We start from the raw sequence: 19807 nt of genomic DNA, 5'->3' as shown, positions 1-19807 counted from the left end.
CATAGAAAATCTGTGGCGGGAGTTGAAAGTCCGTGTTGCTCGGCGACAGCCCCAAAACATCACTGCTCTCGAGAAGATCTGCATGGACGAATGGGCCAAAATACCAGCTACTGTGTGTGCAAACCTGGTAAAGACCTATAGTAAACGTTTGACCTCTGTTATTGCCAACAAAGGTTATGTTACAAAGTATTGAGTTGTATTTTTGTTATTGACCAAATACTTATTTTCCACCCTGATTTACGAATAAATTCTTTACAAATCCTACCATGTGGATTCATGGATTTTTTTTTTCACATTCTGTCTCTCACAGTTGAAGTGTACCTCTGGTGCAAATTACTGACCTCTGTCATCATTTTAAGTGGGGGAGATTGCACAATCGGTGGCTGACTAAATACTTTTTTGCCCCACTGTATGTACGGACAGTGAAGAGCCGTGGAGACCTGGCTTGTATGGTCTTATGTTGCTGACAAAGGAATAAAGGTCTGTTGTTTAATTTAACTGACTGGCTTCGAGTTATCCGGCTAACCTCCACACCACATGCCCGCAGAAACCTGCTAGCCGCTCCTTCCTCGCCAGACTGCTGTTACACGGTATTGGTATCGGCGATACTGGCCCGTATTTACTTGGTATCGGATCGATACCAAAATATGCAGTATCGCACACCACTACTGGTAACTGACGCATCCAGTGCTGTATCATTTGGAATATACATACAACAAGCCAACGCACATATTGAACACACCAATCCTTTTTCAAACAAAGAGCATATCCAATGCCATCCTATTCTGGACTGTGACAAGTGACTTTAATGTCAACAGTACTGTACCCGCTATTGCATTTCCTGGTCAAGTTAGTCAATCTCTGCACATTGTAGTGAATTAATACAGTCAACATTCTTATTGGTGTTATTCAAAGATAGATTCAAACCCCCATTAAGCTATGGGGTTTGTTATTGTATTATTGTTAAATATTATTATATTTATCTGGAACTCTGCTCTGTATTCCTTTTGCATCGATATATGTAGGAGAACTTTGTGCAAGATTAAAATTGTCTAATGCGGACTGTCTATAACAATTTTCTGCTGTACTATTGATCATGTCTCATAACTATTACTGGCAGTCCCAACTGGACAATTGTGCAAGTACCCGACCACGTACTGGGCAGAAAATTTAACGGTTTCTAACAAATTTGCCCTTGGTGTCAAAAATTTTGAGGAATTTGACCATGAGTGACATTTATGGTGTTGTTACCCCTGTCAGGGGTCCCACCCATGCACTTTGGTAAGATTCCTCAACGTCAGACATCTGTAGTTACCCTCCTTTGGCATAAAAACTGGTGGTTGTGTTCACTGCAGGTGTTGGATTCCCATCACATAGTTTCCCACCATATCTGCCATGTGTGGGTGCCACTTACAGGCCTTCTATGTTCTTGTGAGTCGGTTTTCTGCTCTAATGAGAAGGAACGTGAGCTTGTTTTAACAATAGTTGACAAAGACTTTGCTGGGGAAACTTGACCTCCCATCCTGTGCTTTCCAGAGTCAACTATTCTGTGTTGCTCCTAACAATAGAAATACACTTTACACTTATTTGTCTCATTAGCATATGAACATATTGAAAACAGAACACCATCCATTCATTGATCTTGTAGGCTCCTGCGTCTTTTTGTTTTGATGTCATCTTCTGTCAATGATGGTAGTGATTCTTCTGAGCGATCATTTGTACTTGATACCCTTCTTTCCTCTCTTGCAGCCAGGTCTGCTGCCTCCTTTCCTCTTGCCAACCATGTTTGGTTCCTTTGATGTCCTTGTATTTCATCACTGCCCCTTCCCTGGGTAGCTTTTATCAGTTCTTCCAATTGTTTTCCTTATTTGACTGGAGTATTGGCTGCAAAAAACAAACAAACTCCATCTCTATTGTGGTCCATTGACATGAATTGCTGAGTCTGTATAGATGATTTACTCTTTTTCCTCTTGAAAGTTGGTTGTGCTTTGGTGAGAGCCACAATTTCTGCCACCTGAGCCAAGGCAGGTTGTGTGATGTCTCCTTGTACCAATGTTCTGTCTCTCCATCATGTCTCTGTGTCATGATCCAAGCAGCCAGGAACACACAGGCACAAATGTAATCTTAAAAAAAAAAAAGGGTTTTATTATACCCCCAAAAAAGACAAGATGATTACAAAAATTCAAAATAACAAAAAATAAAGTTTTTAAGAACCAAGTGGGCCCATAAAAGAGGTTAACTTAACAGAACACTACTCAAAAGTCACTTAACAAAAACATAACTCAACAAACTGACCTGCCCAAATGAGAAACAGCTCCAGTTATATAGCAAATGAATAAACCATTATATACACCAAAGGTGAAAACTATAGAGATAACAGCTAATCATCATTCAAGAAGAACCCCATTCCCCCTGCATGATCACAATAGATGGTCCAGTCCACTTTATTGGCTTCTGCATTTAAACCAGCTCCACCCTCAGCCTCCTCTTTCAGCCAAACCAGGAAGGACTGGAGCGGAGGTCAGGTAACTCAGAAAGAGCAGAAATATAATCAATATAACATACCTATATAAAATAACAAACAATGCAAAGCAAAGTCTATGCCACCATTTGGGCTATAGCTTAGTGCTGTCATGCATTACAGGTAAACTCAAAATATCAAATTAGTTAACTTATGATCACAGAAGCTTTAGAGCATAACGTAAACATAAGACAAAAGACCAAATGAATATTACCTAAGTATCTCAGTTGTGTGGTTGCATGCATCCATCACACTCTGACTCACAATAGCAAATTTTCTCCCCTGTATCAACAAGGTGACATCTGTATGCTCTGAGTCCTTATCTTCTATCTGATGCTAAAGCAGCCTTTTGGTTCATTGTTTCGTCTGTGTCCCCTGACATGATGTTGCAAGTGCTCTCTCCATAATGAAACTCTCACAATCAGACTGCAGTAATCAGTCTTTACTGTTGTTTTATAAAAGATTGCATCAACTTTAAATATCAGTTTATAATCTATTAACCCATTATCAAAATGTTAACATGAAGACAATAATTAAAATACATTATAAACATAAATCCCTTAGTTGCTGTGTGGTATATTCCTTATCATGTTTCAACTTAAAATGCAGACATTAAAACACAAGAATACAAATCATATTTCTTTTGTTTTGATAAATACATCAGCAAAAAAACAACAACCCCAAAACAAAACAAAAAAACAAAATACTGTTTTCTATTTCTCCTTCATGAAAACTTTTCTTTTGTCCAGAAATTCTCAAAAACTAGCTGTGGTGATGACAGACTGATTTAATGATGACATTAACACATAATTAAAAAAAAACAAAACAAACAAAACCTTTTTCCCCCGATTACATTTTAAAATTAATATTGTTCCTGTGTGAGTATTTATTTTAATTAAGCAGATTTCTGTGTACTGGTTTTATCACTGATGAATCATGTAATGATTACACAGTTTAATTTGAATAATCAAATGAAAAATGCTGTTATGATTTTCAGCAGCGTCAAAACTGTGGTGACTTATTCACCACATTTCACCCAGACTTTTAATAGCATCTTCTTTAGTGTGTGTTTTCCACTCACTGGGAATCTCAACATCCCCTTTGAATTTTACACCATAGTACTTTTCCAGTTCCTTCTGAAATCGGCACACAAACCATTTCCAGTACTTCAACTTGGACTCATCAGGGGTAATTCTCCAGTTTTCATATGGTTTGCCGGCTGTTCTGTACATTTTATAGGGAACCCTATCATCCGACTCTTCATTAGGGTAAAAACTTTTATCACTTCCAACCACTGTTGTGCAGAACTCAATATCCATTATCTCATTGTTTCTGTAGCTCGTACCATTGATTGCTAAAGATCGATGAAAGGGGGCACTGTGATCTTCAGGACTGTGGTAATTAATAGTGTTGGTACAAACAGCTCCACAAAACGGGCAGGTTTCCCAGCAACAGTTACACAGCTGATCGATGAGGATTTTAGCAGGGTTCCATCTGAATTCCTCCATCTTATCCAAGTTAAACTTACTCATCTCCTTTTTTATTGACACAAGACCTTTCTCAATCTCTTCTTTAAGAAATTCTAAATTGTTTATGTCCCTGAAGTTTTGACAATAGACAGATTCAAGAGTCAGTTCATCTTTAAGGAAACTGAAAAACACCTTTGCCCACATGTCTGTGTCTCCTCTTTGTGTTTTGACTTTATTTGTTGCTTCAATCAAAGCTTGACAGACAAACTTGTGCATCCCATCCACATTTTTCCCGAGTATATTTTGAGCTTTTTCTTTGTATTCTCTGAACATGTACATGTTTACTCTCTCACTGATAAAAGCTTCTACTTGCTTCCTTGGACTTTGGATGTAGGTGATGAAAGCATCAAAGTCCTCGTTCTCTGCAAGTGACTTCAACAAATGTTTCTCTAAGTTCAGTCGGTTCCCACTGAATGCTGGGAGATTGCACCTCATCTCTCCAGCGAGATCAATGGCAGTCTTGTTACAGACTGCTTCAACAATGGAAACCTTCAGTTTTTCACAGATCATTTCTCCAAACACAACAGCAGCTGAGTTTCCTTTGCAGAAGCTTCTAAAAATGTTGTAGTATTGTGTTTTCTTGCTTTCCAAGTAAGTGTGTGCATCATTTTTCACAGTGAATTTTTTGTGAGACTCTGAAAGCCAAGTCGCTGCCCTGTCAAATACATACAGTAGGAGATCAACTGTGAACTCCTTCTTGAAAGCATACTTCATGTTTTCTTCAAACTCTGTCACTGTCCGCTGAACATTTTGGGCCACTTCTTGTAAGTAAGTTGGACTGTAGCCTCTTGTTGCTACAGGTTTTGTCATAATTTTATGAATAGACTGGTTTTCAACATTGGTTATTAGTGATGTAATCAGTTCCTGGTCCCCATGCTCAAGAAATATTTTAAACTGACATTTTAGTTTTTCATACATTTGGCTGGCAAACCCCTGTTCTCTTGTGTTTTGGTGCTTGCGAAGGACTACGTATTCAGTGTAATCAGCAACCTGGGATATTGTTTTGTATCTGCCATTCTTTTTGCATTCAAATATGAGATTCCATTCGAAACCAAGAATATGAAGGATATTTGCCAGGTCATCTTCAAAATTGATGTCCTTAATGGGTTGCATATTTGTAGTTAATTCTCTCACCAAGTCACTCCAAACACCATCAAACTGTTTTTTAAGTTTCTCTTCATCTTTTGCTTTGTCTTTTAACTGATGAGCGAGCTCTTTGCTCTTTTGTAGCAACTTGTCCTCGAAGTCTGTCTTCTTATCATCCAGCTTTTTACACGCTTTCTTCTGCTGAATAACTTCATCCAGTTTTCTTTCCACTCCTCTCACCAGCTCCTCTTGGAACTCCTTTATTTTATTTTCAAATCGGCCTCTCCACTGAACCAACATTTCTTTGTCTCTGTCATCCTCAAAGTACTTTAACATATCTTTTTTGATTTTTTCAGATGTTTTGCTCATTTCTTTAAAAATATAACTACGCTCAATCTTGTCAGGTCCCCTATTTTCAATTCTGGTGTGAAGCTGGTTTTCAATAGTCAGCATGTTGCTCCTCAGGACCCAGGTCCAGTTCCCATATTCAACCTCAAGTTTTCTGTAAATTGCAATTTCTAGTGAGTTTTTGAAGTTGAAAACAAAGTATTCGTTCATCAGGGCATTCCACAAGTCATGAATTTTGATTTTGAAATGTGAGAGAGTGATCCCAGCAGACTGTTTGGCCTTAGACAGGATGATGTTCTTCAGCTCTTGGACGCTCTCACTGTAGCCTGGATTTGGAGGAGCCATCGGTGGACTTCCCTCCCATAACTGAGCAAAGTATTTCACATCTGTTTGTACATCAAAGGCAATGACGTCACTGAAGCACTCAGCATCACACACTTCCTCTTTAGCAGCTAGCTGAGCCATCAGGTCCAGTTTTTCTTGTAGGCGTCTTTTCCCATCCATGTTTTTCTCAGCAGCTGCGATATCTGTCACATTCTGGTGAACAAACACACAACTGGGAGAAAGTTTAACTTTCTTCATCCTCATGAAAGCCTGAACAACAATCTGCAGGACATCCTGCATGTCAGCTGGATTCTCACCAAAGATGTTGATCAGTGTCATGTTTCCCAGACCAACGGTAAATGTTGCTAATTCATTGTCGTGATGAAGAGTATCATTACTTTCCAGCTCAAGAGCTCGCAGTCCTTCAGTGTCCACCACTAGAACATATTCAAACTGGAAGTCTTTCTTGAATTCCTCTGACACTTTGACCAGCTGCATGAAGGCACCTTTGGTGCACCTGCCTGCACTCACTGCAAACTTCAATCCAAACATGGCATTCAGCATTGTTGACTTTCCACTGCTTTGTACGCCCAAAACTGACAACACAAAAACTCTCTGGTCGCCTAGTTTCTTGATGACTTCATCTAAAAGACTAGAGATCCATGTTAGAGGCACATGACCTGCATCACCATCCATCAGCTCCACTGGGTGTCCTGAAATCATCAGATCTGCAGCCAGTTCAGGATATTTAACCCACTCAGTGTGACTACTCGCTGTTTGTACTGCTCTATGGGCTTCATAGATCTGTCCCATTTCTCTGAAGATGTGCTCCAGGCCAAACATTGCAGACTGCAATGTTTTGGAGATTTGTTCAAGCTCTGCTTGTTTGCTTGTTAACAGATCAGATTTGTTGTGTTTCCTCTTCAGAGTCAAGAGCTCAGTCCACTTTTCATCAGAGCTTTGGATAATTGAAGATATCTCATGACTGGTTAGGGCATCTATTAAGATCTGAGTCCATTTCAGGAAGTACTCCTTCTCTTTTGATGGCAAAGACAAGAGGCTTTCTGTGAATGACTTCATCAGTTCACTACATGAAGCTTTGCACTGATTTTGTCTTATTTGCATCAGCTGCTGTTGTTTCTGACTTTTTTCCTGCTCAGTGTTTCCTTTAAGGTTATACAGCTCTTTATTTATTCTGCACCACTCATGCCACAGATCGCCTTGACAAGGGAGAAATGTATCTTTGATCTTTGAATTTTCCTCCTTTTGAAGCATATTAACTGTTTTCATTGCAGCAGATTTCCCTTTTTGACAGACTTCATCATCTTCATCCACTCTGACTCCAGGGACCTTGGCCATGATTTCAAGCTGGAAGGATCTATGAGGTTCATATAAAATCTCTCTGATAATTCCTTTCAATCCTTCAGAAACATCTGACTGACTTCTGTCTTTCACACCCATTTTGTATTTTCCATCTTTCACTTGAACTGCACCACAATCATTATCAGCAATGAGAATAATCAAAGGATTTGGTGACTTGAAAAGGTCTTGGATTACTGTGGTACTTTTCTGGCCTTTTTCCAGAGTCGGCACAAGAATAACAGTGACTGAAGCTTTTTCAATCAGTATCTCACGCTGTTTTTCAAATGACAGAGCATCACCATGAAGATTACAAAAGGCAGTGCAGTCTGTGAAGGAGTCATTGGGTTTTCCAGCAGGGTAGTACCAGGCAATCTCTGCCACACCATCCATCAGCAGGCGAGATTTGGTGCTACCTGGACAGTTCCTGTGGAAGAAGGTGCTGTGACGGTCATTGATCAAAGTGTTCATGAGCTGAGATTTTGACACTGGAAGTGAACCCAGGCGAAAGAAAAACACCATGGGTGTCTCAGCTTTGCAGATGGGCATTGTCTTCATGGTGATAGCATCTGAATTATCCTTGATGTGAGTTTTCTTCCATGTTTTTGTTATCTGCCTGAGTGTCCACAAAGGACATTCAATATCCATTGTGACTGGGTCAGGGACAAGCAAAAGTAAGGCGTACTGACACTGGGATAGCTTTGTAACCAGGTTCTGCTTCAGAAAACTGTCTGAGCAGTGAAATACTGCCATCTGAACATCCATTGGATGCACATGTGACTGTTTTGATTTCATCACTGATTGGAAGTCAGACACTGAAACAGACTGTGAACCGCTCATATCAGGATTGTCTTGTCTTACAAGAATATATCTGGCTCTGTAGTCTAAGATCATCATCCTCTGAAGAAAAGTATGAGCTAAATCTTCCTCGAATGTGTCATAGCTCTGTTTCACAGGGGGACCTATTTCAAGGAAGTCTGCTGGTGACATCTTCTGTTGAAATTTGTCTTTAAGGTGAAGTCTTCTGAGTAGTATTTTAGCTTCTCTTTTATGTTTCTTTCTCTTGGATGAGAGGTGTAACGTTTTCAAGAAATCAAAAGAACAGCAGATGCATTTCTTTCCAAGCTCTTTAGATTCTCTCTTATGTCGTTTCCTTGTGCAGATTTCTTCAGAAAACTCAAATGACTCCTGCAAATAAATCAATTTTTGTATTTACTGTTGGAGAGAACAATGACATTTTACCTTGTGAATTTTACAAAATAAATGAGCGTTTCAAACCTTATCCTTGTATTCAGTCTCATCCATATTGAGGGTACCTGTAGATCGGCAATGGTTTAAGAGATTAACAGAGGAACAGATTACTACATCATGGAAAATGTTATAGTTCTGCTCAAACATTTGTACATATCTACTCAATTTAATTGGTCTTTCATTGTTTGTTTTTTTAAGTATGCTAAATATACTGAAGAAATCAGAGCATAACAACACAGAATGAAAAAAAATAAATAAAATTTTTTGTGGTGAACAAAAAGTGTTAACAATATAATGATGGCCACAGCTTGTGTCAGTGATTGTTTTACCCTGTTGATATTTTTAACCAGCTTCCTAGGGCTGTCAGCTACATTGGTTTACAGTTAATGGATTAAACTTATCAGAAGTTAAGTGGTGGAATTCCTGGCAATTTTAATGTGATCATTCATTGTGTTGTGTTGCTGTAGTACCAGCATACAGCATATTATTTATATTCTGCTACTCTAGTAATCAACATCATGACAAGAGCTGTTCAGTTAAATGAGATATGACAAAAAGCCAATATTTCAAAGTAATTAATTTAATGGTTCAGAATCTGCAAGTCAATATGACTGTGCACAAACCTAAAAGTAACAAACATCAACTGAACTAAAGGACCCTACATTGTCAAATTTGAGACATTTAGAACAGAGTGGCCAGTTCAAATTTGATATATTTTTTAAAGTGTTGTTTTGTGGTGAATGAACTGTGATGTACTACTTTTAATGAAAAGTCAAAAGCCTTGCCAAGACCTTTAGATTGAACTCAGACCTTGCTTCACTGAAATATTGTAGGTGGTGCTATAGAGCCAATTTGCCCAAACCACAGGCATGATTAAAAAAAAATGAAAGTGTTTATGGCCTCCGAGGAGCGTGCCACGTTTCATGACTGTGACTGTTAAATTAAAACTTAGAATTTTCACACTAAAGTCTTAAGTGTATTCAGACTGCATTTTGGGTGAATATTGTAAACCTGTGAGGAGGAGCACAACAAAGTACAAGACGTGACACTTCCTGTTACCACTAGATGGGATGTACTTACTTTTTGGTATGATTGCAAGTGAGCTGCTTTTCTTCATTTTGTACTCTGGTTGTTGACATGACATGGCAGTTTTATAGTCTTAAAAGATAAAATTTTATTCAGTTAGTAGCATCAGTTGAACTACTGTAAATGGTGAGACATTTTCTGTTTTACATGGGTCTATTGTTATAAAACCTGTTTTCATTATAAAATGTTTAAAACTTGATGCCAAACCCCAAAAATGTTCTATAGTGTGACTGTGTCAACCCTGCTTCAAGAAATATTAAGTTTTATAAATGAAAAAACAAAGCTTACAAATAACCCTGACATAACTGTAGTAAACCACAATATTTTTTACATATATTACACTCAAGCATGGCACTGGATGTGCAGATGATTAAAGATAATTTTGACATGATAGATTAATCATGTGATATTGGGGATGGAAAACTGAAAGCTCTGTGTTGCATTTTACTTTTGGAAACTACTTTAGGAACCACAAGTAAGTCTTCAAGCAAACTGAACATTAATTACACATGTACGTCAGTTTAGTGTGTTTATTTTCTCTCTTCTTACCTTTTGATGCCAAGTTTTCTAAATTCTGCAGCAGGTCATTCCTTTCCATCACTTTCAAAACCTCAATTGTTTTCTTCACTAAGCCTTCATTGTACATCTCCTTCATCTTATCCACTGTGTCCATTATGGTTGCTTTTTCCAAATGTCTCTTTCGGATTGGATAGACTTCATCCTGCTGCAGGATCCATTTGAACTTTTCAAACTCCTCATGTGACAAATCCTCCAATATTCTCATCAGTTGGATAGTTATTTGCAAGGGTTTTTCTTGGTCCTCCATGTCTTACTAATCCTGTTCAGAATTTACAAATAAGAAGCTTAAAATGATATAAATACTCTTCACTATGTAGCATTAAAAACAAACACGATAAAGCAATAAAAATCTGTATGTTGTAAATATAAAACAAAATAAGTCCAGTATTATAGAATGAAACCAAAGATCAAAGCCTGTTTTCATGTCCAGAACATGGGAATAGCCAGTGAATTCAACATTAATGAATAAATGCTACGGAAGTAGTAGTCCAGAAGTCCAACTTTTTGTGCGATGGTTAGCATCTTCCTCTGCCTTTTGGGTGCTACCGCAGCTGCCTTTGACGGTGCAAAACGTTTCGCTGACATTGTTGTGTTTGTTAGGGAGAAAACTTGCAAACATACAGTGCAGCACTTCAGAGTCACACTGCTAGCAATCAAAGATTTATGTAAATTTGACAAGTGGAATGCATTCTGTACTGTACAGGAGACACGGCACGGAGGAGATTGTTTGACAATGGTCTACAGCTGATCAGGACGCAGAACACAATGCGCTGTAAAAAAGAAAAAAAAAACAGCATGCAAAACTGCACAAAAAAATCTGTGAAACAGCGAGGCCGCGAAAAGTGAACCGCGTTATAGCGAGGGACCTCTGTATAAGGCAAAAAGAGAGTTTGTCCAATTCTTGTTGCGGGATAAATAAATGTGCCAGATTAAATTCCTTAATTAATTAATTTAAAAACAAAACACAGGAAAAGGCATAATGAATATCTAGAAGACCACCCTAACACAGCAGACAGTTGAGACCAGAGAGTAGCTCTGCAGGGCAGGGTCAGTCAGTAGTCAGTGGTCGTATTTTATGTTTAAAGACTAGGAACTCTCTTCTGTAAGCAACAGTTGGATGTTAGACTGTTTTTGTCAGACCTGAGAAGGAAGCCAACGGTGACTTTTTATCCCAACAAATTGTGCATTGGTAGCATTTGGTGAAAATCTGTTGAGAAAGGGTAATAATGAATTTATGGTTTTGATGGATGTGTGACTGTGGATGCCTTGACATGTATCAGTGTTTGGGTGATTAAAGGTTTGGTGTTTAAGCATTAGTGCTGATGAGTGAGGAGCAACAAAAAAAAAGAAAAAAAAGAAGAAGAAAAAAGTTACATATAGCACATATATAGCAAAGGAGATATTTCTTTGTCTTGACAGTAGCCCATCAAAATGAAAATGTCCAATGGCCTTTCTTAAGAGAGATAAGTGATCATGTATTTCCAGGATTTCAGGTGGAATTTATGCTGTAATGAGTTCCTTTCGAGTTTTGTTTAATTACCGTATTTTTCGGACCGGATTATAAGGCGCACTGTCGATGAACAGGTCTGTTTTCACGGAGCCCCTCTGATGACATGGTCCAGAAAATAAATAAATTGTGCCCACGAAATACTATTTCAAGGGCACAAAATAGGTATAACATGCACACGAAATGCTAATTTGTGGGCACAAAACACTTGACCAATAACCGTGATCCTTCCCAGGCCCTTGCAGTTGGTTGACAATAAAATCTATCCCGACGTCCAGGTCATACTTACGTCTGTAAAGCAACTGTCACGGACCCGGTTCCAGGGACTCTGGGTCTGTGAGCAGTATGGACTATGATGATGATGATTATTATTATTATATTACATGGGTGTGTTCTGCTCTGTTGCTTTTCCTGCGCTCCATGTTTGTGTTTTGGCAGGTGTGTGTGTTTGTGGGCGTGGTTGTGACAGGCATCTTCAGGCCTGGTGGGTGTGGCCCTGCCAGTTGACCGGTCACACCCAAGGATCTCCACACACACCTGGCGCTGATCAAGCCTCGTCAGAGGAGCTACAAAGCAGTGTGGCTGAGAGCTCCTCGACGCTGGATCATTGAGTAACTACCCGTCAGTGTTTCCAGCAAAGTCAGTTCATGCTAAGTATCGCTGTTGAGTTGTGGGTTAACGGCTGCCTTTGTGGTTTTCCAGCAGGAGTGCGGGAACGGGAGAGCAGCGAGCACAAGTTTCACGGGAACGGAGACACGGAGCACGGGCACTGAGAAGGAGACGCACGGGGAATTTATTGTGTACTATTTACTCCTGCATCTTGGGTCCTCCTTCCCCACACACCCACGGTCTGCCACACAGACCGTAACAGCAACTGGGCTCTCAATATCCTGTTTAAATGCCTCTCCGTAATAATGGTTCCTGCATTGCCAGGCTTTTCAAAATGTATTTGTAGCTCATTCCCAGCCTAAAATCAAACTCAATCATACTGTCTCTGTCCATGGTGTATAGGTTTAGCTTACTCTATGCTTATGTCTCTACGCAGCTGTCCAGGAATTGTATCAATATGATGTGCGCACGTTATCTATTTCGTTGCCACAAATGCGTAATTCGTTGCCACATTATACTCAATTCGTGCCCACAAATTAGCATTTCGTGTGCACGTTATACCTATTTCGTGCCCTTGAAATAGTATTTCGAGGGCATGAAGTAGTATTTTGTGGCCACAATTTATTTATTTTTTGGACCATGTCATCAGAGGGGCTCTGTATGTTTTCATACAGTAAGGCACACCGGATTATAAGGCGCATTAAGCAAAACAAAAGAGTCAGATAAGTGAAACTTAACTCATTCTTCTTGCTTCCTCCCCTTCCGTACCATTGAATCATTAATGTTGAATTCTCTTGCAGCTGCTCTATTCCAATGTTGTTGCAGTATATTAATGACTAACCTCGTATTGTGGATGGATTATCTCCACAATACAAATTATGGAATTCTGCATAAATTGGTTCCAACTATAGGGGGTTTTCAGCCTCCCTGGGAAAGTATGCCAGGGTGCTGGAAAGGAGAGTCAGTCCGTTAGTCGAAGACCCAGGACGATAATCTGGACAAGCTGGAGGAGGTGGCTGGGGAGTGTTGCGCGGGGCCTTCTCTACTTAGGTTGCTGCCCCATTGTAGAGCTGGGCGATAGAATGATAACGATATGTATCGCGATATAACTTTTTCTCGCTAGAAAAATTAAACTATCGCGATAGACCTCGCCGCTCTTGTCCTCTTTAAAAAAAAAAGAAAAAAAAAAAAGAACAGCCAATCCAAATTAAGTAGAGAAAACAGATGATGGTTCCAATGCCGGAGAGATTGTCGAACGGAAGAGCCATAGAAGTTCCGTAGTGTGAAGGTATTTCGGCTATTTCAAGTCTGACAAAAAACAGAGTAGCGTGCACTGTAAATTGTGCCGAAAGCAAGTCTGGAAATACAATAAACTGGTGCATGCGCTACGTCCACAGGTACCCGGGTATTTTTGAAAACGCAGATTTTTCTATGCGTTTTCACCTTTCGTCCACACGTAAACAGCGTTTTTGGTCACTGAAAACGAAGATTTTTAAAAACTCCGGCCAGGGTGGATATTTTGAAAACTCCGTCTTTGCATTTACGTGTGGACTAGAAAAACGGAGAAAACGCAGCGTCAAAGGTGTGCGCATTTTTTGACGTCACACTGTGCGCCACGTTATTGTTTCGGTGAAATGAATTTCTACAATACTGTTACTGTTAATTCTACTCTCTGCAGTGTTTAAATGCTTACATATACACACAGTTACTGTCCGTCCACACATACCACTCGGTTCTGCTTCTATGCCCCAGCTTTGTTTACTTTTTCCCACCGAGGCTTCTAGACTTCTGATTGGCCAACATTTCTGCATGGTTAGGAATCTAGCGCCACCTGCTGCTTTGGCATGTTCATAGCAGCGTTTTCCTTCATTTCTGCCTTTATGTGTGGACGGGATTATTTTTTAAAACGAAAACGGAAAATCTCCGTTTTCAAAAATACCCGTGTACGTGTGGACGTAGCCTCAGTCTCTGACTGGAAGCGCTAATTCGTCATTCGGCTTTTGTCAGACTAAAGTAACTGTTAAAACTGTTTGAAAAGCTCAGCTATACAACAAGGAGAGATTGAGAATTTCCTTTTAGTTCTCAGTTTATTTGATATTGACAAAAGTTAGTCAGTTTTGTCTGTTCTTCTGTAAAACAAACTAAGATTTATTTTTAGAATTAATAATTTGTTTCTAAGTGGAATTGACAATTTAGTCTGTTTCGTTTGTTCTATTTTGAAACTTAAACGCTTTAGCGGCTGCTTTTGTGTAGTTTGCAATATTTGCCTTTATTTATCTGAAAAAGTCTCATGTTCCTTAAGTACATCTACCCTGTTGAACTTATTATGGGAAATAAATATTTAAATAAAAACAAGCTGCTGATTATTTCACATTTTACTTGTGAGCAACGGCACATTTAAATCTTACAAATATAGTTATTTAGCTTATATCGTGATAGATATCGTTATCGCCTGAAATGAAAAAAACATATCGTGATATGAAAAAATCTTATATCGCCCAGCTCTACCCCATTGCAACACTGATTTTTATTTACTGGAATTCCTTGCATAAAAGGGAGCTTCTTGCATCCAGAGTGAATAGTAAAAGCCGCATTAGGAGGGGGTAGAACGGAAGTGTAGATTTTGGGTAGTTTCCAAAAGTGCTTAGCGCGCAGTTGGAATATGTGAACACAGAGAGACAGAACTCAGCTTTTTGGCAATTAGTAGTCAGTAACACTATTAATAATACTGCTTTTCTTAATTGTTTTTTTTTCCCCATTTACACTGAATGCAAATCAACAGCAGGCACAACTTAATATTTATTGTTATATTTTGATGGAATATGATAAATATCTGAAAATCAATTATTTTCTTACCTCTAGTTTTCCTTTACTATTATTTTTCTGATTTCATAACATTGGATGAAATAACATTAAGATAAAATAATTTACAATTATTTAGTTGTTCCTGGTTATGTGTTTGGCACCCTAATCTGGCATCCAATAATATGTCAAAAATCTACTAATTAATTGATGTACAATCATTAACATATTTGAATACAAATGTTTATTTACTTTTTACAGATCAAACCAGATATTTACATATTACAATTAAAACAGACACACACACACACACACACACACACACACACACACACACACACACACGTACCGTAATTATTAACATATTTTTTTGTATTTGTAAAAAAATATATTAAACACATGGTCATAATGTTATGCCTGATCAGTGTCACTAGCTCTAGCTGCTAATTAGCCACCTGCTGTTTTTTAATTGTTAATATGAAAATTTTTCAGAATGACTTTCCAGTTTTATCATGTATACAACAAAATTTCAGCAAAATAAGGACTGATAACAGAAGCGCACTCTGCTGGATCTGTTTGCATTTCTTTTTTAATACTTTCAAATAAAGCAATTGACCAATTTCATATAATCTAAGCCAGTGGTTCTCAAACTTTTCACAATGAGTACCACCTCATAAAATATATGGCTCTTGAAGTACCACTCTTATGACCGACATTAAAGTACAGTAGTTTAGGCCTATTTAACACCACATACAGTTTAGACAGACAATTTTATTTCTTATATGAATGTTATTTATTTTAACTGTCATAAATAGGATGAGATGAGTGACAATAATAACAACTGTACTGCATTAAAACATTCACAGCAGGTGGAATGTCCAATCCTTCAGTGATGACGTGATAAAACCTGCTTCCAGGTCCAAACTACTCTGCATTTATTAAGGCTGTTGTGTTTTTAAGCATGTTTTAATGATTTGTATCTTGTTCTATTTAATCTGAACAAGCCCCTAAAAAAGTCAGTGATCACTGTCGGCCTCTCTCGGTTTTTATCATCCCTGTTCATTTTAAAGCTTGGTTTTTAAATCCTTACGATGTAACTACAGCCCAGCCCATGCAGCAGTATATTAATGACTAACCTTATACTGTGGATGGATTGTTTCAGTTGTTCTCCCGACTGAAGTTTGGTCCGTTTACAGCAGAGGTGGGACCAAGTCATTGTTTTGCAAGTCTCAAGTAAGTCTCAAGTCTTTATCCTCAAGTCACAAGTCAAGTCTCAAGTAAAGTCAAGCAAGTCAGAGTCAAGTCGTAAGTCAAGACAGACAACTTTCAAGTCAAGTCCCAAGTCCGAAACTTTGAATTTCAAGTCCTTTCAAGTCTTTTTTTTTTAAAACAATGTTGCAGTTATATGTTAGGTGTAAATAATAGACCATGTGTTCTTTTTTTAAAATCTGTATTTATCTCATCACCTGATGAAACAAGTAACTCACAAAATATGCACAAACTAATTCTGAAATTGCACCTTGTACAGCTCAATTAAACTTTGCTGCAAGAATAGTCTCCCTCTAAATGACAAATTCACAGAATAAACATTCAGTGAAAAATGCAAAAGCAGAACTTCCTGTTGAAACAAAAAGTGCTGAGATTTCCTTATGTACAAAACAATGAACCATCGCAGTAAATTTAGTGCAGTGTGATAAGCTTGTCCTCTCTCTCTGTCATCTAATATATATATATATCTGTATATATATATATATATATATATATATATATATATATATTTTAGATATATATATGAACAATGAACAAGAATGTGCACTTTAAGTTATTTCAGTTAACTATTAACTATTCTGCATTGCATTTGCAAAAGACCAAATTGGCCAAAAGTCTGTCAGTCATTTGTGCACGATGAGGCCGTAGAATGATGCCACCATAGCTGAAAACTCGCTCCACAGGAGCACTACATGCAGGTACTGCCAAAACTCTGGTGGCCACATGAAACAGAGAAGGAAGAGTCTGCATGTTCATTGCCCAGAGCAAGAGGGCGTTCTGTCCATCAGCAATATCCAGGTAGTGACTTAGCTATAGAGCTGGACTCTTCCCCACATCCTTCTTCTGCCTCTTACAGTAAGCAGCAAAGAGTCCTCCATCTTCACAGTCCTCTTGGTGTTCCTCACCAGGAGTCACAGGTTGCTCTGACTTTGCAGGATCTGCCGCATCTTGCAGGATCAGATCTGGCAAAACAAATTAACAACAGCAAAAGAGCCTTTATTACAATTTTAGACAAAAAAAATACAGAAAAAATATAAACTATATTCAGTCTTTACCTTTAACTTTTTGTGTCACCTCTGTCTTTATGTCACAACTGCCCAACACATGGTGTTCCACCCACAACAGAGAAAATGCTGGATCCAAAGCAGCTGCTTTAAGGTACACTGGATCTGAAAAGGGGGCAGTGATCCCATCTTCTGCTCTAGCCATTCGCACATTGATAAAGATTCCAAGAAATCTTTTGTTCAAAGATGCTTGGAGGCTCCTGACCAGACCATTCAGGAAACGGACTTGAGGCTTCACTTTCTCAAGGTGGTGATTGAGGGACAGCACGGATGGAACAACAGCACTGATCGTGACTATTTTCTCACCTTGTGTCAAATCTGTTGCTTCTCCAAAAGGCTTCAAGATGTCCACCATCTCCTTCAACAGGTTCCACTCTCGTGTTGTGAATAATAACTCCCTGTGCCCAGCCATTTCAAGAACAGCACAGAGTTTTAGATGTTCACATTGGATAACTGCCTTCACTTGTCTCAGTGCTGAATTCCATCTTGTGATTACAGCTGCAGGGATCGCTTTCTGTTCACCAAATTCAGCTTCAAACACTTCTTTGAATGTTGTGCTTGTGTGCAATAGAGAGCTGAGCTTACATAACTTTGAAAGTGAAGGAGATGCCACTTTGGTCTCTGACAAACCATCTTTCACTACCAGCTGAAGTGTGTGCGCAAAACACTGCAGGCGCTGTGTCTTTGCCATAGCAGCACCTACTGTTTCCTGATCTTCCAAGGTTAAGTCATGCCAGAGCTCTGGGTCGTCAAGATGATCACCATCATCATCATCATGTTCCTCACCTTGCTCAGTGGGAAACCACACAGTGAATGCTTTCCGCATATTGGCAGCATTGTCACTAATAATATAGTCTAGTTTATCTTTGATGTTGTATTCGTCACATATAGCTTCAAATTTCTCACAGATTCTTTCACCAGTGTGTAATCCTTTGAAGCGGTCAAAGGCCAGCAGTTTGGATTTTAGCTGCATCCTCTCTGTCTCTTTCTGTATCCAGTACACAGTGATACCAAGGAAACCCCTCATCCTTCGGTCTGACCAAATGTCCACAGTGACTGAAACATGATCAGTCTCGCTCAACTGAGTTTTTAACATTGAACGTTTCTCAGCAGCGAGGTTCTCTGTTTTTGATATAATTGTTCTGCGACATACTGGGCTGTATTTTCTGTCAACTACCGTCAGAAAGAGCCGAAAATTCTTGTTTTCCACAATAGAAAGGGGCAGGTTGCAACCAATAATCAAGTCACTTAATAATGCATTCATGATAGCTTTCTGCTGTGGATGAGTCATGCTGTCATGTCCGGCACAAGTGTCCATAAACTGTGATATGGAAGGCTGTTGAGGTTCATTTGTGATCCTCTTTTTCATCTGGTATTCTTCAAATCTGATAGAGGTAAGCATATTAGACTCATGTCAGAAATTCCATTTCAGCCATTCATGAATTGCATTTGACTTTAAGTTGATCCTAATAATCCTAAATAACTATTAACACTTAAACCCTCATAGTTTTCAGACAATAAAAATATAAATAAAAAATATATAAACAATATTTGTTAAAACACTTTTCTCAAAACTCTGCATACAGTTCTAATAAGCAATGTTTAGCATCCCTGTTAAGAATAACTGACCTTTGCAAATAAACAACAGCTAATAACATAAGATCAAAGTATTTTATTTGATGTATTGACATAAATGACAGAAGAAAAGGGCCATATATAGCAGGACTACTCAATAACACACTAAGGTGGGCCAGATTTTCTAACCAAAAAAAAAAATTTCCCTCGCTCAGACATGCAAAAGTTAAACACGACCATACACTAATTGCAAATTAAACAGTGATTTTGAATTGTGATGTGATGGTAAAATAAATATTTGTCGGTCTAAACTGGGTTAAATCTACGGAGTTAATGATGGGGAGGAGACGGAGAGAAACTCTCTTCCCTGAGTACAGCTACAGAACCCACTTTCTGAAACGGACCCTGCTCACCATTCACCGACAATTCTGAGCTAACAAGTTGCATATTATTCTTGGATGCGCTTGTAGGACCGGATTTAAAATAGCATGACAAACATATCATACCTGTTAAAGCCAAACAGTATCATCAACGTAGCCCGAAGAACATTTGCTAATAAGATGAAGTTAGCTAAGTCGCTATCTCATCGTAGCAAAAAAAGGCAGCACCTACCGTTCTTTATGCAACTTCAAATGTCGGACAAAGTTGGAAATTGTTCCATCTCCGTCTGTAATTCTCTTCTTGCATGTTGCATTTCGTTTTTTGTTGACTACTTCGTAGTTTACGTAGCCGAAAGAAATTACTCTTGGGAGCATTTTTGGCACGAGCGTTTTTTTGTTTTTTTAATCTGGTTAATTTGATTGGCTGTGCTACAGCTGGCGCTCACATACATACAGAGTATGGTGACATCAGCCGCGAGATTGAGAATGAATGAATGAATAAAGTGAATTAATGGTCC

At 38.7% G+C, this 19807-nt stretch overlaps 1 protein-coding gene across 1 annotated transcript; it reads right to left on the bottom strand.

The window, feature by feature from the left end:
- Positions 1-369: 369 nt before the first annotated feature.
- LOC146575713 (interferon-induced very large GTPase 1-like) lies at positions 370-7947 on the bottom strand. Its single transcript, XM_085270549.1, has one exon. It carries the CDS (start codon positions 7930-7932, stop codon positions 3544-3546), a length of 4389 nt encoding a protein of 1462 aa, XP_085126675.1. The 5' UTR covers positions 7933-7947; the 3' UTR covers positions 370-3543.
- Positions 7948-19807: the final 11860 nt, after the last annotated feature.

The sequence above is a fragment of the Mchenga conophoros genome, linkage group LG4 (assembly GCF_057382185.1).
Source record: "Mchenga conophoros isolate Kocher_MC1m ecotype Shallow Benthic linkage group LG4, M_conophoros_male_GT1.1, whole genome shotgun sequence".
Classification (NCBI taxonomy): domain Eukaryota; kingdom Metazoa; phylum Chordata; class Actinopteri; order Cichliformes; family Cichlidae; genus Mchenga; species Mchenga conophoros.
Note: the sequence above shows the minus strand (reverse complement) of the source record. Positions and strands in the feature narration are given on the sequence as shown.